Raw genomic sequence first — 14,076 nt, 5'->3', positions numbered from 1 at the left:
TACTAAGCCGACCTCTATGTTTAATAACATATAATGTTTTGGTAAATAAAAATTACTAAAAAATACTGAGATTTAAAAACCCTGGATAATGGGTTTTTAATTTTTAGCTTTATATGACTAGAAGCAATATATTTAAAGAATCAGGAAGAAAATACCAGGTGTAAGGTATTTGATTTTCTTCAAGGAGCCATGCACTATTTATTTAAAACGGTATACAAGCAATACAGTTACAAGTATGAAAAACAGTACAAACAAGAGCACCCAAATAAGTATTACACGGACGTTCACAATTTGTCGTCGTAAGCATCGATCGGGCACTGGTTTTCGTTTTGTAAACACCATTCCGGCTGCATCGCTGACGCCCCAATTCCGCGCTCTGTTAAAAGTTGGCGATGATATAACATTCGCGCTTCTGCCTGCCGCCACGATTCCTTCGGATTCGACCACACACGTTCGGCTAGTGCACTAGCACGTGGCCAGAAACGCGAATCCAACGTGAAATCATCAATTTCCTCTGACCAAATAGCTGCTTCAGCGCCCATTACTTGAGACTTGTACTCACCAGCAATTTTATCCAAATCATTGTCATAAACCTTCTGCCAGCCAATATAGGGTGAACACCAATTATTGCCATCGCTAACCCAACTAGGGCCGCCGCAATCAAAGTACAGAGCATCGTAGTTAGATATTATAATCCGAAATCCACGTTTTAATATGTCTTTTATTATCGTATCGGACCCTGTGGTCCATATTTGTATGTTATAGCGGTCCTTATCTAAGTATTCATCGATGTAAGGCTCTTCAGTGAGCCCGCTGGTCCACAGCGTAATTGGCCGCTGCTGATTTTGAGTAATCGTATCTACACGGTTTAAAGCTTCGGTTTGAAAATTACCCCAAAGTCGCATAAAATCAGTTTCATTTAAGCCCCACCCCTTTTCTAGCATCCAATTTTGTATGCTTTTACTACTATTCCAACAATTAACTGACACTTCATCTCCGCCCATATGGAAAACGTCGGGATCGAAAAGCTCAAACATTTCCCGATATATATTTTCCAATACTGGATACAATTCTTTAACGGTGGGATCCAGCTGACCACAAGGCGGCTCTGCGCAATAATTTATCCATGGCTGTGCATTAAAACACGTCACCATATTCTTGTGTTGCCAACCTTCCCCAACATGAGCCGGAGCATCAAACTCGGGCATTACACGAATACCCCGCACGCGTCCATGTTCCACTATATCGACAATATCCTCATGGCTGTAAATCTTACGTTGGGAATAAGCCCCTAATTTATACAGTTCCGGTTGAGATTTCACTTGGAATGGGAAACTTGGAGCATCAGTTATATGCCAGTGAAAAGTATTCAGTTTCACCATGGCCATTGCATCTATAAGTAAATAACAACATTAAATGGAATTTATACATTACGTTAGGAAAAATTATAAGATTACCCAGGGTTCGCTTAATTGATTTCACACTGAAGTAATTGCGCGACGTATCTAAGAGTAAACCACGCCATTTGAAGGCCGGGCTGTCTTCGATATCGGCCTTAGCCAAAATCTGTATCTCGCGTCTAATATCATCGTATACCAATAACTGAGATAATGTCTCCATGCCATGACGGGCGCCAAAATAGTTGTTTGCGGAAATCATTGCAGTTGCTGTGCTGCTATTCGCTGAAGTAATATGCAGAGTATAGCTCTCATCAGTGTCTAAAGTTAGCCTAGGCACCACATCATCTAAAGTCGATTTCAATTTCACTAACACAATTAGTTGACGACCGCCTTTCTTGAGAACGTTTTTATTCGGTACGCCTGAGTAGAGGAGTTGCATAAAACGATCTTTGATCGCTTCCCAAAGATGTGCCTGCTTGCTTAAGGTGGGGAATCGAAATTCAATATTTTCTGTGTTCACCGCTAACATAGAGCTTTGAAAAGAAACCGGACCACTTGGACGTGGCCATACTGTGCCGGGGACATTGGTGCCACAGGACATGTGGCATACTGGTAAACTGACTGCCTTCTCAAAGTTCTGCGCGTCCAACTCCACTTTGACACATAAATTATTTCGGCATTCGTAACCATAAATTAGGCTAAAAATAAAGTATAGTAGTCATTTGTAATATCAATTTAAAGCCGTTTGCCTTTCGAAGTGCGTGCGATCGGCTCGCCACTTGTGCTCAGCTTTAAATTGGTAGTGGAAGTAATTAAAAAAAGAAAAAAACAACTCACTCTTGGCCGGATGCGCAAGGCCCTAGCACACCCAGAACAAGTGCAACGAGTAGCGGTATTAGAACCTTCATGTTCTTCGTACGATCAGTATTCAGTCAGATAACTTTGACGGTTATTCGTGAAATGACTACAAATGAGCCGGCCAATTTGAATATAAATTAGTCGTGCCAGTTTTCAGTACCACACAGGGACATACTGTCATACTGATGCGGCAAAACACACATGCACACATACAAAACAAGATATGTACAATTGTATAAATATTATATAAATATATTTACTTTGCTTTGCTGTGTAAATACTGTGGTTTGTTAAGTTGGGCATTTGCAAAACGTCTATCGATGGTTGATTTGAACAATGAACATATAAAAACTCCAAATGGTTTAAATTTTAAAGAACTTGTAGCTCTAGTTCATTTAATTTACGGTACATTATTTGTTATAAGCTACATATATGACTTAATTAAAACATACAGTTAGTTAATTAATTATTTAAATAATTGTTCTTATGATTATTTAATTTTTGATTGAGCAGTTCATAGCACTGTCCAAATAAAATTCAATCAACCAAAGTGAAATATAATTAATATGCATTTAAAGTTCTACCCCACATTGACAAAAAATGGTAATCAGTTTTATTTAAATCAGGCTGTAACCGCGAGTTTCACGAGGCAGCTGCAACAGGTAATAATTGGTTCTCGACTACGGCATTCATAGGACAAGAGTTGGTGAAGGTGATGATTATCTGTCGATGAATGTCGTCCAAGGCTTTCTGGATCTGGTCAGTCAGATGTCTTCTAACTAACAGATTAGACAGTTCAATTTAGGTTCGCACGACAGTCGGTTCTAAGTTACCGGAACGACCCGGATTTATATCCGGCTAAGGACTGTCTTTTCAGCAGCATTATGTATGGGGAATGTTTATGCTGCTACAACAACAACAACAACAACAACAACAGCTCAATTTAGGTTGCAAGGAACGCTCAAAAATAATTTAAATTGTTTCTATTCTCTGATTACAGGCCCTTTCCAGGGATTTAGGAACATTCTCTATTTATTTATAACAAATCAGATGAACTCGCACTTAGGCATAGAATGGGAGTAACCATAAAAAGGTGCTAAGTTATTTTCTGCTTTGCTTCACTCTCTAATGATTTCTACTTTAAGAGGAGCTTTTTTCTCTTGGCAGAAATATAGGGTGATCAATCATGAGGTGCTTTTTTCAATACTTAAAAAAAAAATGTAAATTATGTTCAAAACCTTTATTTATCATTTGAAAGGACATTCTTTATTTACTTTTTGTATAGGACTTCATTCAAATGTTGGCCGCAACTACGCTTAAGGTAGTCCATTCTGAAGGTCCAATTTTCAATCACTCGTTCGAGCATTTCGACTGGTATATCGTGAATAACATGCGTAATGTTGGCTTCCAGAGCTTCAATCGTAGCTGGTTTATCAGCATAGACCTTGGACTTCACGAATCCCCAAAGAAAAAAGTCCAAAGGTGTGATATCACAAGATCTTGGTGGCCAACTCACAGGTCCTAAACGTGAAATCAGCTGCTCTCCGAAATGACTTCTCAATAAAGTCATTGTTTCACGAGCTGTATGGCAAGTGGCTTGTCACAGAACGCTGATTTTCATAATACAGTTGAACAATTTGTAGACGTTGTTGCGCTGTGAGTCTTTCCATGATGAAATGCAAAACGCTGTTCAACAAATCCACGATGACAGTTTGCCACAACTCGCGCGCGATCTGTAAAAAAAACGCAAATGAAAAAAACTCCTCTTAATTGATCACCCTATATAATCAGACGCGATTAAAAAAATCTTTTTCTATCATTTTAGTAATACCGCAGAAGAATCCAATTTTGGACACTACCGAATGGTAGCCACGAACAAATCCATTTTATTACGGCGGACCCATTCGTAATTCTATTACATTTATCAAAAAATATTTTTTTGAACTATTTTCATACTTTTCCAAGACCAAACTTTTTCTATCTAAAATATTTTTCCCTGCAGGGTAGATTTAAAGAGGTGTTTTCTTCAGATATGCACATATTTAGGTAGAAAAAATAGAAACAACGAAGGAATATGTTTATACAACATTAATTTGTGGGTGGTACTACTAAATAAACAGTGAAGAAATACAGTACAAACAATTTTCCATAATGTGTATTAAAACACTTGTTTCAGTATAAGTTCAGCTAAGCTAACAAATGATGAACTAAAAACTTGCTCGGGTATAACTTGATAGTCGTTCCCGTTATTTTGCCTTTGCGAAACTGTCGCACAGGAGATTTAAACCTTGAAGGGGTTTTTTTTACACATCTTTTGAACTGTATTATTATTTTAAATGTTGCGTCATCATGATATACTACGTTCCTGTCCGAGTTCACTCCATTTTACGTTTCTAGATTTACTGATTCAATGTCTTCATAACTAACCGCAGAAATGGAATACATATTTGATAATATAAGGAGCATTAAATTCTCGAGTTACATTCTCCATTTAAAATTCTCCATTTTTCACCGCCTTTTTTCTTTTATTAATGCGTCACCCCAAAATCCTTTTCCAATGAAAACACAAACAAAGCCTCGGATAAGAATTTCTTACTCTGATGGCGACCACGGCAAACAAATTAAGGACTAGGCGCCACGCGCCTGGATTGCCCGGTCCCTTTTGGAGATGGTGCCTCTGCCCGGCAGTTTGATGTCCTCGTAAGAGTAAATGCTGACATCACCGCCATTTATGGAAGCGATGTACGGGACAAAGCAAGATGACCATTTGACTTTGCGATGTCTATTACAAGTGCCATGTAAAGGAGCGCAAATTCAGCGCTGGAGTTGTAGTTTTAGAGAGACTTCGCTCCCTAGTACTTTCGAGCGTCTCGCAATAACCCACACCAAACCAAGATTCTTCAAGATCTCGCTTATTTGTGCCTACGCCCAATGGAAGAGAACAAAGTGACAAAAATAAACTGCTCGCATAAGCGCCTGGAGCGTTCCTATATGTAAGCGCTGCAAAAAATTCCGTCTACACAACGAAACATCCGCTAACGGACTGAGGCTGTTCGACTTCGCCAGAGCCTGAAACATGGTACTCTGCAGCACTACAAAAGAATTGGTCTTTCCCATGCCCTTAATGACTTTGGTGACAATTTAGAAGCATAATGCGGCCTTCGGCTACGGTGGTTGGTGCGTGACTACCATTCGGAATTCAGAGAGAACGCAGATTCGAATCTAGGTGAAAGACCAAAATGAATAAAAAGTTTTGGGAAAGCTATGCTTAAGGCTTATACCTAGAGAAATGTCAAAAATCTGCTTTATAATCGGAAAATAGTTACAATGAAACTACTGGATGAACATCCAGATCTAACAAAGGTCTGCTAATAAATAGGCGTACCAAAGGATTTATGATTTATTGAGGCCTTTGTGAGTTGAAAATTCTGATACTAGGTTAAGTTAGGTTGTAGCCGCTGTCCACTATGAGATACACTGTGGCTCAAAGTTCACTGTAATGCCGCATTGCACAGTGGTCCCGCCGCGTAGGAAGAGCGGTCATAAGAACTTTTGGCGTGATAAATGACTTTTTAGTACGTTTTTAAGTTGAGAAATGTTTTTATTAAAAAAAAAAAGCATTAAGACGTATAAAAAGTAATATATAGGTATATAATAAGAATATATTATATATAAGATATAATAATAATAATATTGTATATAATAAAGTAATATATAATTAATATAAAAAGTCAAAGGAAAATTAGGTACACACATTTTTTATATATAAAATTTATATATATATAAAATTTTCTTGTTTCGTTTAAAGTTTTGCTTAAATCTTAAATTATAAACAATAATAGAAAAAAAACATTAAATTCCGAAAGGATGAGCAGAAAGTATATTTTGATGCCAGTTAACTTATTCTTATTTATGAAAACAATAAAATATTCACTTCCAAAAAAGTCAATGTACTTGGCAGATGATTCTGTAACGCCAATTCTTGTTGGGCAACACCGTTTTTTTGCGTCAAGAACTTTTTTATAAGATTAGCGTTAGGCAATTTTGAATGAATAAAGTCTCTTATTACAAATACTGATGTTTGGTGAGTTTTGCCTCATTAAATAGAGTCAAAACTTCGTCCGTATTGAATTCTAAAGAATTTGAATTTGATTGCTTTGAATAACTTAGTATTGCATGAATAACGGAACTATCAACATTAGCTAGATCGGATAACCTGCGACGCTTTGTCCTCTTGCTGCAATCCTCAAAATCCTTTCTGTGTCTCTGCCTGTGTTCGCTCGGAGAAGGATTCGTAGAGTTTATCACCTCGCCCGACTCCCGCTTTTTCAACACACATAATTCGGTTTCAGTTAACCAATTACTGTACTTGGCAAACAGCCTTGTTTTTGATCTTTGCACTTTTTTCCAGTATCGAGAAATCCGTGAACAGATCCAAGAAACACGATTTTCAACGTCTTCTAAGGTTAAACTCTCAGAGTTTGGTAAAGCTTGAATTATGTTCTTCAGTACGTGGCGCCATCTATCAACATCATTTTTAATGCTATTGTAACATAATGGACACGTCCAGAATATGCATGCGCGTAAATGAACACTTCAGATTTACACCTAAAACAAAAAAAAAATCTTTATTAGCAATCTTGGTAGAATCACATTTTTCAAAATCCTGTACATAGGTACAGATTAGACCCTGTATCAAGCGCAATCGCAGGTCATCGCAGCTGGAAATTATTTTTCCTTAAAGAGGACATATGTAAGAATATTTGAATGTATGTTTCATTTGTGCAGATTCGTGCGAACTTAGTTAAAACTTTACAAACTTCTTAAAAAAAAAATAAACGGCAAATTTTAAAGTACGTATTTCGTACGGTCTGAAAACCTATTAAATAATAATTAAAAGAGATAACAAAACGTTTAACATGTCGTACATACCTTCAACTTGAATTTCCATTCTACAACAGGTCATAAACACAGTAATGCTTAGAAAAATAACACTTCCCGAAACTGCGTAAGTACGGAGCGGAGACCACGCTAACTATCACTTTTCAAATTCTCTTACTTTGGAGGCACAATTATAAGTCAATTGTTTGTGCAGTTGAAATTTCTTTTGTACTCTAAGTTACTATGACTAATGAACTAACATTTAGCTAAATATTGTTGCATAATTTTAACATGACTATTTTCATCCAATGTCCTATGGCGGAACCACTGTGCATTGGGAACACATCCTAATGAACTTTTCAAAATTTTGGAATATCCTTGATTTCTAGTGCTGATATCTTCTTGCTCATTAAAAATTGTCTACCTAATGGCGGGCCAGTGGCACGGAAGGGCAAGATCGTTTCTTCCTATTCTTCATTTAGACAACTTCTGCAAAAGTCATGTGTCTGCTCGAATAGCCTCTAAGCATATCTGCCTTACCGTCTTTTTCCGAAAATAAGACACTGTCTCACTTTCTTTTTTTGATCAAAAATACGCGTTGGGGCTTATTTTCGGGGAGAGCAAAAATTATTAATATTAATTATTTAATATTTATTTTACACAGAATACAGAAATTTAAATTTATTCAATTACAGCCATGTCATTTTCTTCTGGAACATCGTCATAAATAAAATTCTGAATTATATTCTGATTTTCTTCCAAATCGATTTCCTGTTGAATCATTGGTCCGAATCTCTCATGTCTTGCGATATAGCTATCGTTAAATGAATACTTCTTGTCTAAGTAGCCTGTTCGTAGTGCATTGGAAACATCACTATCAGTTATTTCTCCCCATGAATTTTTTACCCAATTGACAACTTCTTGTAAACCTGGTTTTACAAAATTACCTCGATGATTTCTCACCATTCTGTTTTCAATATATTCATTAATTTCCATCCACAAATGATCCTTGAATGGCTTGTTTATAGTAATGTCAAGTGTCTGGAGGTAATCAGTAATTCCTGCCGGAATCATTCTTTAATCAATCTTCCTCTCAGCAAGAAAGTTTTTCATGTCTTTAGCGCGGTGAGTACTGGCTGAATCACAAACTAGTAAACCTCTATTCTGACCCCTCAACATTAGTGGCAGCAAATCAACGCACTTTCTTATAACTGCTTGGGTGCACCAGGCTCTTTCACTTTCAATGACATAAATTCTTGAAACACGTTGAATCTGGTCTTTTTTACCTTTAGTGATTAAAAATGGCGCTACTTTCTTGCCATCTTGCCGGGTCGTTTCGGTAACGTAGAACCGACTGTCGTCGTGGAAATGAATATCTGTTCGTGTTTTCCTTAGCTAATTTTCTTTTCTATGCTGATGATCTAAAAGTGTATGCTGAAATACAAATTCTAGTGATTCAGACGTCCTACAGTCCGAGTTGAATAATTTATTTTCCTGGTGCCTTATGAGTCGTCTATTTCTTAATATTGAAAAATGTCATAAAATCACATATTCTAAGCTTCAAAACACCCTTAATACCTCTTATCATATTAATTATAGGGAGCGTGTCATTATTCTGTATTACAAAATTCTGGGTGACAAAATTCTGTAAATTGCAAAAAAATTCTGCTTTTTGAAATTCTGCTTTCCAAAATTCTGCTTTTTAAAATTCTGCTTTCCAAAATTCTGCTTTTTCAAAATTCTGCAAGTTCAATGCAAAAAATTCTGCTTTATTCAAGTTTTGTGATTTTCGTCATACAAGAAGTAACAAAATAAACATTTATTCCATAAATATACATATTATGTTTAAGCGATAACAATATTTTAGTTTAGCCAATTACAATATTTTTTGGAATTCTTTTTAAATATGTAGTGTGACTTAATTCATTTCTTTTCTTAATAATTCTTCGCAGCTGTTCGTTTTTTTTAGAAGAGTTCTACGCAAAAATACTGTGGATTGCGTAGCCGGAGTTGGACTGATGAGGGTGTTTTTTTTTTTGAGGAGGAGTTCTACGCGAAAAGGAGTTCTACGCAAAAATACTGTGGATTCTTTCGAAACTGAAGAAAAAATTATTATTATTATTATTTTTTATTTAATATCTCGAATAATAATAAAAAATAATGATAATAATAAGTTAAATAATTACATTACCTCTTTAACATTGTTAACATTATATTTTAATACAGAATTTTGAAAGCAGAATTTTAGAAAGCAGAATTTTAAAAAAGCAGAATTTTAAAAAAGCAGAATTTTAAAAAAGCAGAATTTTAAAAAGCAGAATTTTGTTTTTAGAATTTTGTACATACAGAATTTCGACACCAACCCTTAATTATACATATCTTGCTTCGTCCGATGTGATTAATTTTATCGCGCATTTAAATTATGCCGTTTCCAATTCACTTGCTATGCTCGCTTTTGTTCGACGTCACTCAGAGCACTTCACTGACCCATATACTATTATGATATTATACTCTGCGTTTGTTGTGTCCAAATTAGATTACGCTGCTTTTATTTGGAGACCTTATCATGCAGTCCATATGAATCGAGTGGAGAGAGTTCAAAAAATTTGTGTGCGTTTCGCACTACATTCACTCAATTTCTCATACCCGAAACCATCATACGAATCCCGCTGTCGTTTGATTAGTCTCTTTCCATTAGGTAACAAAGGTACTTTTCAGGCAGCATCATTTACCTTTGATCTCATTAATGGCGAAATTGACTGCGCGGTCCTTCTAAAAAGAATACAGTTTAATGTTCCATGCAGAAATTTTCGCCATTGCACTCTTTAATATTAAATATTGCAAGTTTGTATTTATTCTGAATTTATATCTTAAATGTCTTTTCTGAATTTTGTTGGACATTAATGAATAAATAGATAAAACTGCAATGTATTATAGTGCATACTTACAGTCACTGTAGTTTATTAGTTTAAAAATTATTTATATTATAATTTAAAAATAATATTAAAAAATAAAATTATTGGCAGCTAACGGTTATATTTTTTGTATATGTGAAAAATTTTACTAGCCGTAGGCTATCTATTGACAAATAGTCGTGTTTCCTATGATATATCTCAAGAAATGAAAGTCAACATTCGCTAAATTCAATTAGCTAATGGCAAAATAAGATATCCAAACATTGCATACCTAACATGAACGAAAAATCTAATAAAAGCGCAATCATAGATTCTATTACTCAAAGTAAGTAAAGTTCTCTGCGTTCGTCTTTATTTTATATGCTGTTTTTTTCTGTTAGATAAAAAATAATAAATCAAATTGAGTTTATGTTTTTTTTATGTTCTGTGACGCGTAAAACTATACCCACAGTTAAATTAATAAATAAAATAAAAAAATGTTGTGGCTCTTTTTGGCCTCACCGCTGCACAGTGGTCCGGCGGCCGGACAAAATTAAATTTTTCAACATTTTTGAAATAAAAATTTGATAATACAGATGTTTTCTTAAATATTCAAGGCAGATTTCCTGCAGATATTACTTAATTTAACAAATTTTTCATCGTAGTTTTTTGACTTTAAACATGAAATTGTATGCAAATTGCACTTCATACAAGAGTTTCATTTTCATGTCTGCAAATAAATATTACCATTTGATTGTTAACCAAATATTGAGAAAACAAAAGATAATTGAATATATTAACGGAAACAGTAATAATTCTCTTAAGTTGTGGTACAAAATCCAATTTTTTTTTTTAATTTCAAAATTTTTCGAAATTTTTTTTCAAAGATCATTTTTTCGAGTGGTCCACACCGGTCCACTTGAAATCGACATGAGTGATGTAGCCACATATTTCAGCTATGATTTCAAACAGAAACCTGTTGCGCAAAGTTGCGCAAATTAAAAATAATGTAGCTTTTGTGCATTTACCCACAGGCAGAAAACAGCTCATCAGAAACCGAGGATTCTGAATCATAAAAAAAAAATTAAAAATGAAAAACAAAAAAACAACTAAATATCCAAAAAAAAATTAAAAACTAAAACAAAAAAAAAATTAAAAATTAAAAATTAAAAAAAATTTAAAAATTAAAAAAAAAAATTAAAAAAAAATAAAAAATAAAAAAAGTCTAAACACAAACAAAAAAAAAATGAGGAGAGAATAACCTTACCGTAAACCTCCACGTGGTACTCTCTGGGGTCGTGAAAAAATGTAAAAATGAAATCAACAGCTAATTACGGAAGTAAAAATGTATTTATATATTAGTATTCAATGAATTTAAAATTTGCTAAAACTAAGGTCAGATTCGTCATCACTGATTCTTAAAACCCCTAAATATATATTTTCAGCTTAATTAAATGAGTTTTTGAATTTTGTCCGCCAACGCCTTCTGGTCGGACCACTGTGCGCTGCTATATGTATATATCTGCACAACATAGTAATTTTTGTTATTCAAATCAATTATCAATAAACGTGTTGGAAATGTTCAATGTTAAAAACCGATAAGCGCCTGCGCTACACAGAACAAAAATCGAATGCATCAGCGACATATAACCAACCGTCCAAGCAAACTAATTACATATTCGTGCCTTTTTAATCTGTTTTGTTGTTACGTCTTACTGTCCACGTGTGGTCATATTTTCGTGTTTTCTTTCGCTATGTTGTTCTCTTGTTTGTGCTGACAACGGGTACAAAATCGGTTGGCTCTTTTGTGGCCATTCCAGTAACAGCCACCACCGTGAGATAACTGAATGCTACTACGTTGCAAATTATTACAAGGCGAACAAAGAACATGAAGGTGTTAATACCATTGCTGGCTATATTTGTTTTGGGAGTGCAGCAGTCCTGCGCTTCAGGCGATGAGTGAGTTGACTTTTTTTAATTATTTTAATTTTAATATAAGAAAAGCTGGTCGAACGCATTTCGAAAGGCAAACAGCCACATTCCGCTAATTAATTGCAAATGCCAATATTTTATTTTCAGCTTGATTTATGGTTATGAATGCCAAAGAAATATATGTGTCAAAGCTGAGTTGGACGCGCAGAACTTTGAGAAGGCAATTAGCTTGCCAGTATGCCGCCTGTTCTGTGGCAACGACGTCCCCGGCACAGTGTGGCCACGTCCAAGTGGGCTTGTTAAATTTGAAAGCTATATGTTGGCGGTCGACACAGAAAATATTGAATTTCGATTCCCCACCTTGAGCAAGCAGGCACATCTTTGGGAAGCGATCAAAGATCGTTTTATGCAACTCCTCTACTCAGGCGTACCGAATAAAAACGTTCTCAAGAAAGGCGGTCGTCAACTAATTGTGTTAGTGAAATTGAAATCGGCTTTAGATGATGTGGTGCCTAGGCTAACTTTAGACACTGATGAGAGCTATACTCTGCATATTACTTCAGCGGATAGCAGCACAGCAACTGCAATGATTTCAGCCAACAGTTATTTTGGCGCCCGTCATGGCATGGAAACGTTATCTCAGTTATTGGTATACGATGATATTAGACGCGAGATACAGATTTTGGCTAAGGCCGATATCGAAGACAGCCCGGCCTTCAAATGGCGTGGTTTACTCTTAGATACGTCGCGCAATTACTTCAGTGTGAACTCAATTAAGCGAACCCTGGGTAATCTTATAATTTTTCTAACGTAATGTATAAATTCCATTTAATGTTGTTATTTACTTATAGATGCAATGGCTATGGTGAAACTGAATACTTTTCACTGGCATATAACTGATTCTCACAGCTTCCCATTCGAAGTGAAATCTCAACCGGAACTGTATAAATTAGGGGCTTATTCACAACGTAAGATTTACAGCCATGAGGATATTGTCGATATAGTGGAATATGGACGCGTGCGAGGTATTCGTGTAATGCCCGAGTTTGATGCCCCGGCTCATGTTGGGGAAGGTTGGCAACACAAGAATATGGTGACGTGTTTTAATGCACAGCCATGGAAAAATTATTGCGTAGAGCCTCCTTGTGGTCAGCTGGATCCCACCGTTAAAGAATTGTATCCAGTATTGGAAAATATATATCGGGAAATGTTTGAGCTTTTCGATCCCGACGTTTTCCATATGGGCGGAGATGAAGTGTCAGTTAATTGTTGGAATAGTAGTAAAAGCATACAAAATTGGATGCTAGAAAAGGGGTGGGGCTTAAGTGAGCCTGATTTTATCCGTCTTTGGAATCATTTTCAAAGTGAAGCTTTAAACCGAGTAGATACAGTAACTCACAATCAGCAACCGTCCATTACGTTGTGGACCAGCAGGCTCACTGAAGAGCCTTACATCGATGAATATTTAGATAAGGACCGCTATAACATACAAATATGGACAACAGGGGCTGATACAAAAATAAACAACATATTAAAACGTGGATTTCGGATTATAATATCAAACTACGATGCTTTATACTTTGATTGCGGTGGTCCTGGTTGGGTTAACGATGGCAGCAATTGGTGTTCACCCTATATTGGCTGGCAGAAGGTTTATGATAATGACTTGGATAGAATTGCTGGAGAGTACAAGTCTCAAGTAATGGGCGCTGAAGCAGCTATTTGGTCAGAGCAAATCGATGAATTCACGCTAGATTCGCGTTTCTGGCCACGAGCTAGCGCATTAGCCGAACGTCTATGGTCGAACCCAAAGGAATCGTGGCGGCAAGCAGAAGCGCGAATGTTATATCATCGGCAACTTTTGACGGAACGCGGAATTGGGGCGGAATCGATGCAGCCGGAATGGTGTTTACAAAACGAAAACCAGTGCCCGATCAATGCTTACGACGAAAAATTTTGAAACTCCGTTCAATACTTATTTTCGTTGTGCTTGCTCTTGTAATTGCAATAGTAATCGTTCTTTTCCCTGTACTTATAACTGTATTATACCTTTTTAAAATGTTAAAAAAACCGAATTTGAAAAAGGATGACAGATTTAAAGACAAATGAAA

At 35.9% G+C, this 14,076-nt stretch overlaps 2 protein-coding genes across 2 annotated transcripts; one reads left to right on the top strand and one right to left on the bottom strand.

Annotated features, from left to right (window-relative positions):
- Positions 1–168: 168 nt before the first annotated feature.
- Positions 169–2,350, bottom strand: LOC129242720 (chitooligosaccharidolytic beta-N-acetylglucosaminidase-like). The gene is made up of 3 exons (XM_054879517.1): positions 2,238–2,350; positions 1,458–2,098; positions 169–1,393 (listed from the first exon to the last, which is right to left on the bottom strand). The coding sequence occupies exons 1-3, from the start codon at positions 2,306–2,308 to the stop codon at positions 285–287; spliced, it is 1,821 nt and encodes a 606-aa protein (XP_054735492.1). The 5' UTR covers positions 2,309–2,350; the 3' UTR covers positions 169–284.
- A 9,246-nt stretch (positions 2,351–11,596) lies between these two features.
- On the top strand, positions 11,597–14,076 carry LOC129241177 (chitooligosaccharidolytic beta-N-acetylglucosaminidase). The gene is made up of 3 exons (XM_054877379.1): positions 11,597–11,992; positions 12,113–12,753; positions 12,817–14,076. The coding sequence occupies exons 1-3, from the start codon at positions 11,922–11,924 to the stop codon at positions 13,923–13,925; spliced, it is 1,821 nt and encodes a 606-aa protein (XP_054733354.1). The 5' UTR covers positions 11,597–11,921; the 3' UTR covers positions 13,926–14,076.

The sequence above is a fragment of the Anastrepha obliqua genome, chromosome 3 (genome assembly GCF_027943255.1).
Source record: "Anastrepha obliqua isolate idAnaObli1 chromosome 3, idAnaObli1_1.0, whole genome shotgun sequence".
Lineage (NCBI taxonomy): Eukaryota > Metazoa > Arthropoda > Insecta > Diptera > Tephritidae > Anastrepha > Anastrepha obliqua.
The sequence above is the reverse complement of the archived record's forward strand: the minus strand, read 5'-3'. Positions and strand labels throughout refer to the sequence as shown.

Bases quoted from the DNA above. Each gene is read 5' to 3' on its own strand.
- LOC129242720 (XM_054879517.1), bottom strand. From the start codon at position 2,308: ATGAAGGTTCTAATACCGCTACTCGTTGCACTTGTTCTGGGTGTGCTA. The intron at 2,099-2,237 runs GTGAGTTGTTTT...CTTTATTTTTAG, and splicing joins CCTTGCGCATCCGGCCAAGA to CCTAATTTATGGTTACGAAT. The intron at 1,394-1,457 runs GTAATCTTATAA...ATTTACTTATAG, and splicing joins ATCAATTAAGCGAACCCTGG to ATGCAATGGCCATGGTGAAA.
- LOC129241177 (XM_054877379.1), top strand. From the start codon at position 11,922: ATGAAGGTGTTAATACCATTGCTGGCTATATTTGTTTTGGGAGTGCAG. The intron at 11,993-12,112 runs GTGAGTTGACTT...TTTTATTTTCAG, and splicing joins TCCTGCGCTTCAGGCGATGA to CTTGATTTATGGTTATGAAT. The intron at 12,754-12,816 runs GTAATCTTATAA...ATTTACTTATAG, and splicing joins CTCAATTAAGCGAACCCTGG to ATGCAATGGCTATGGTGAAA.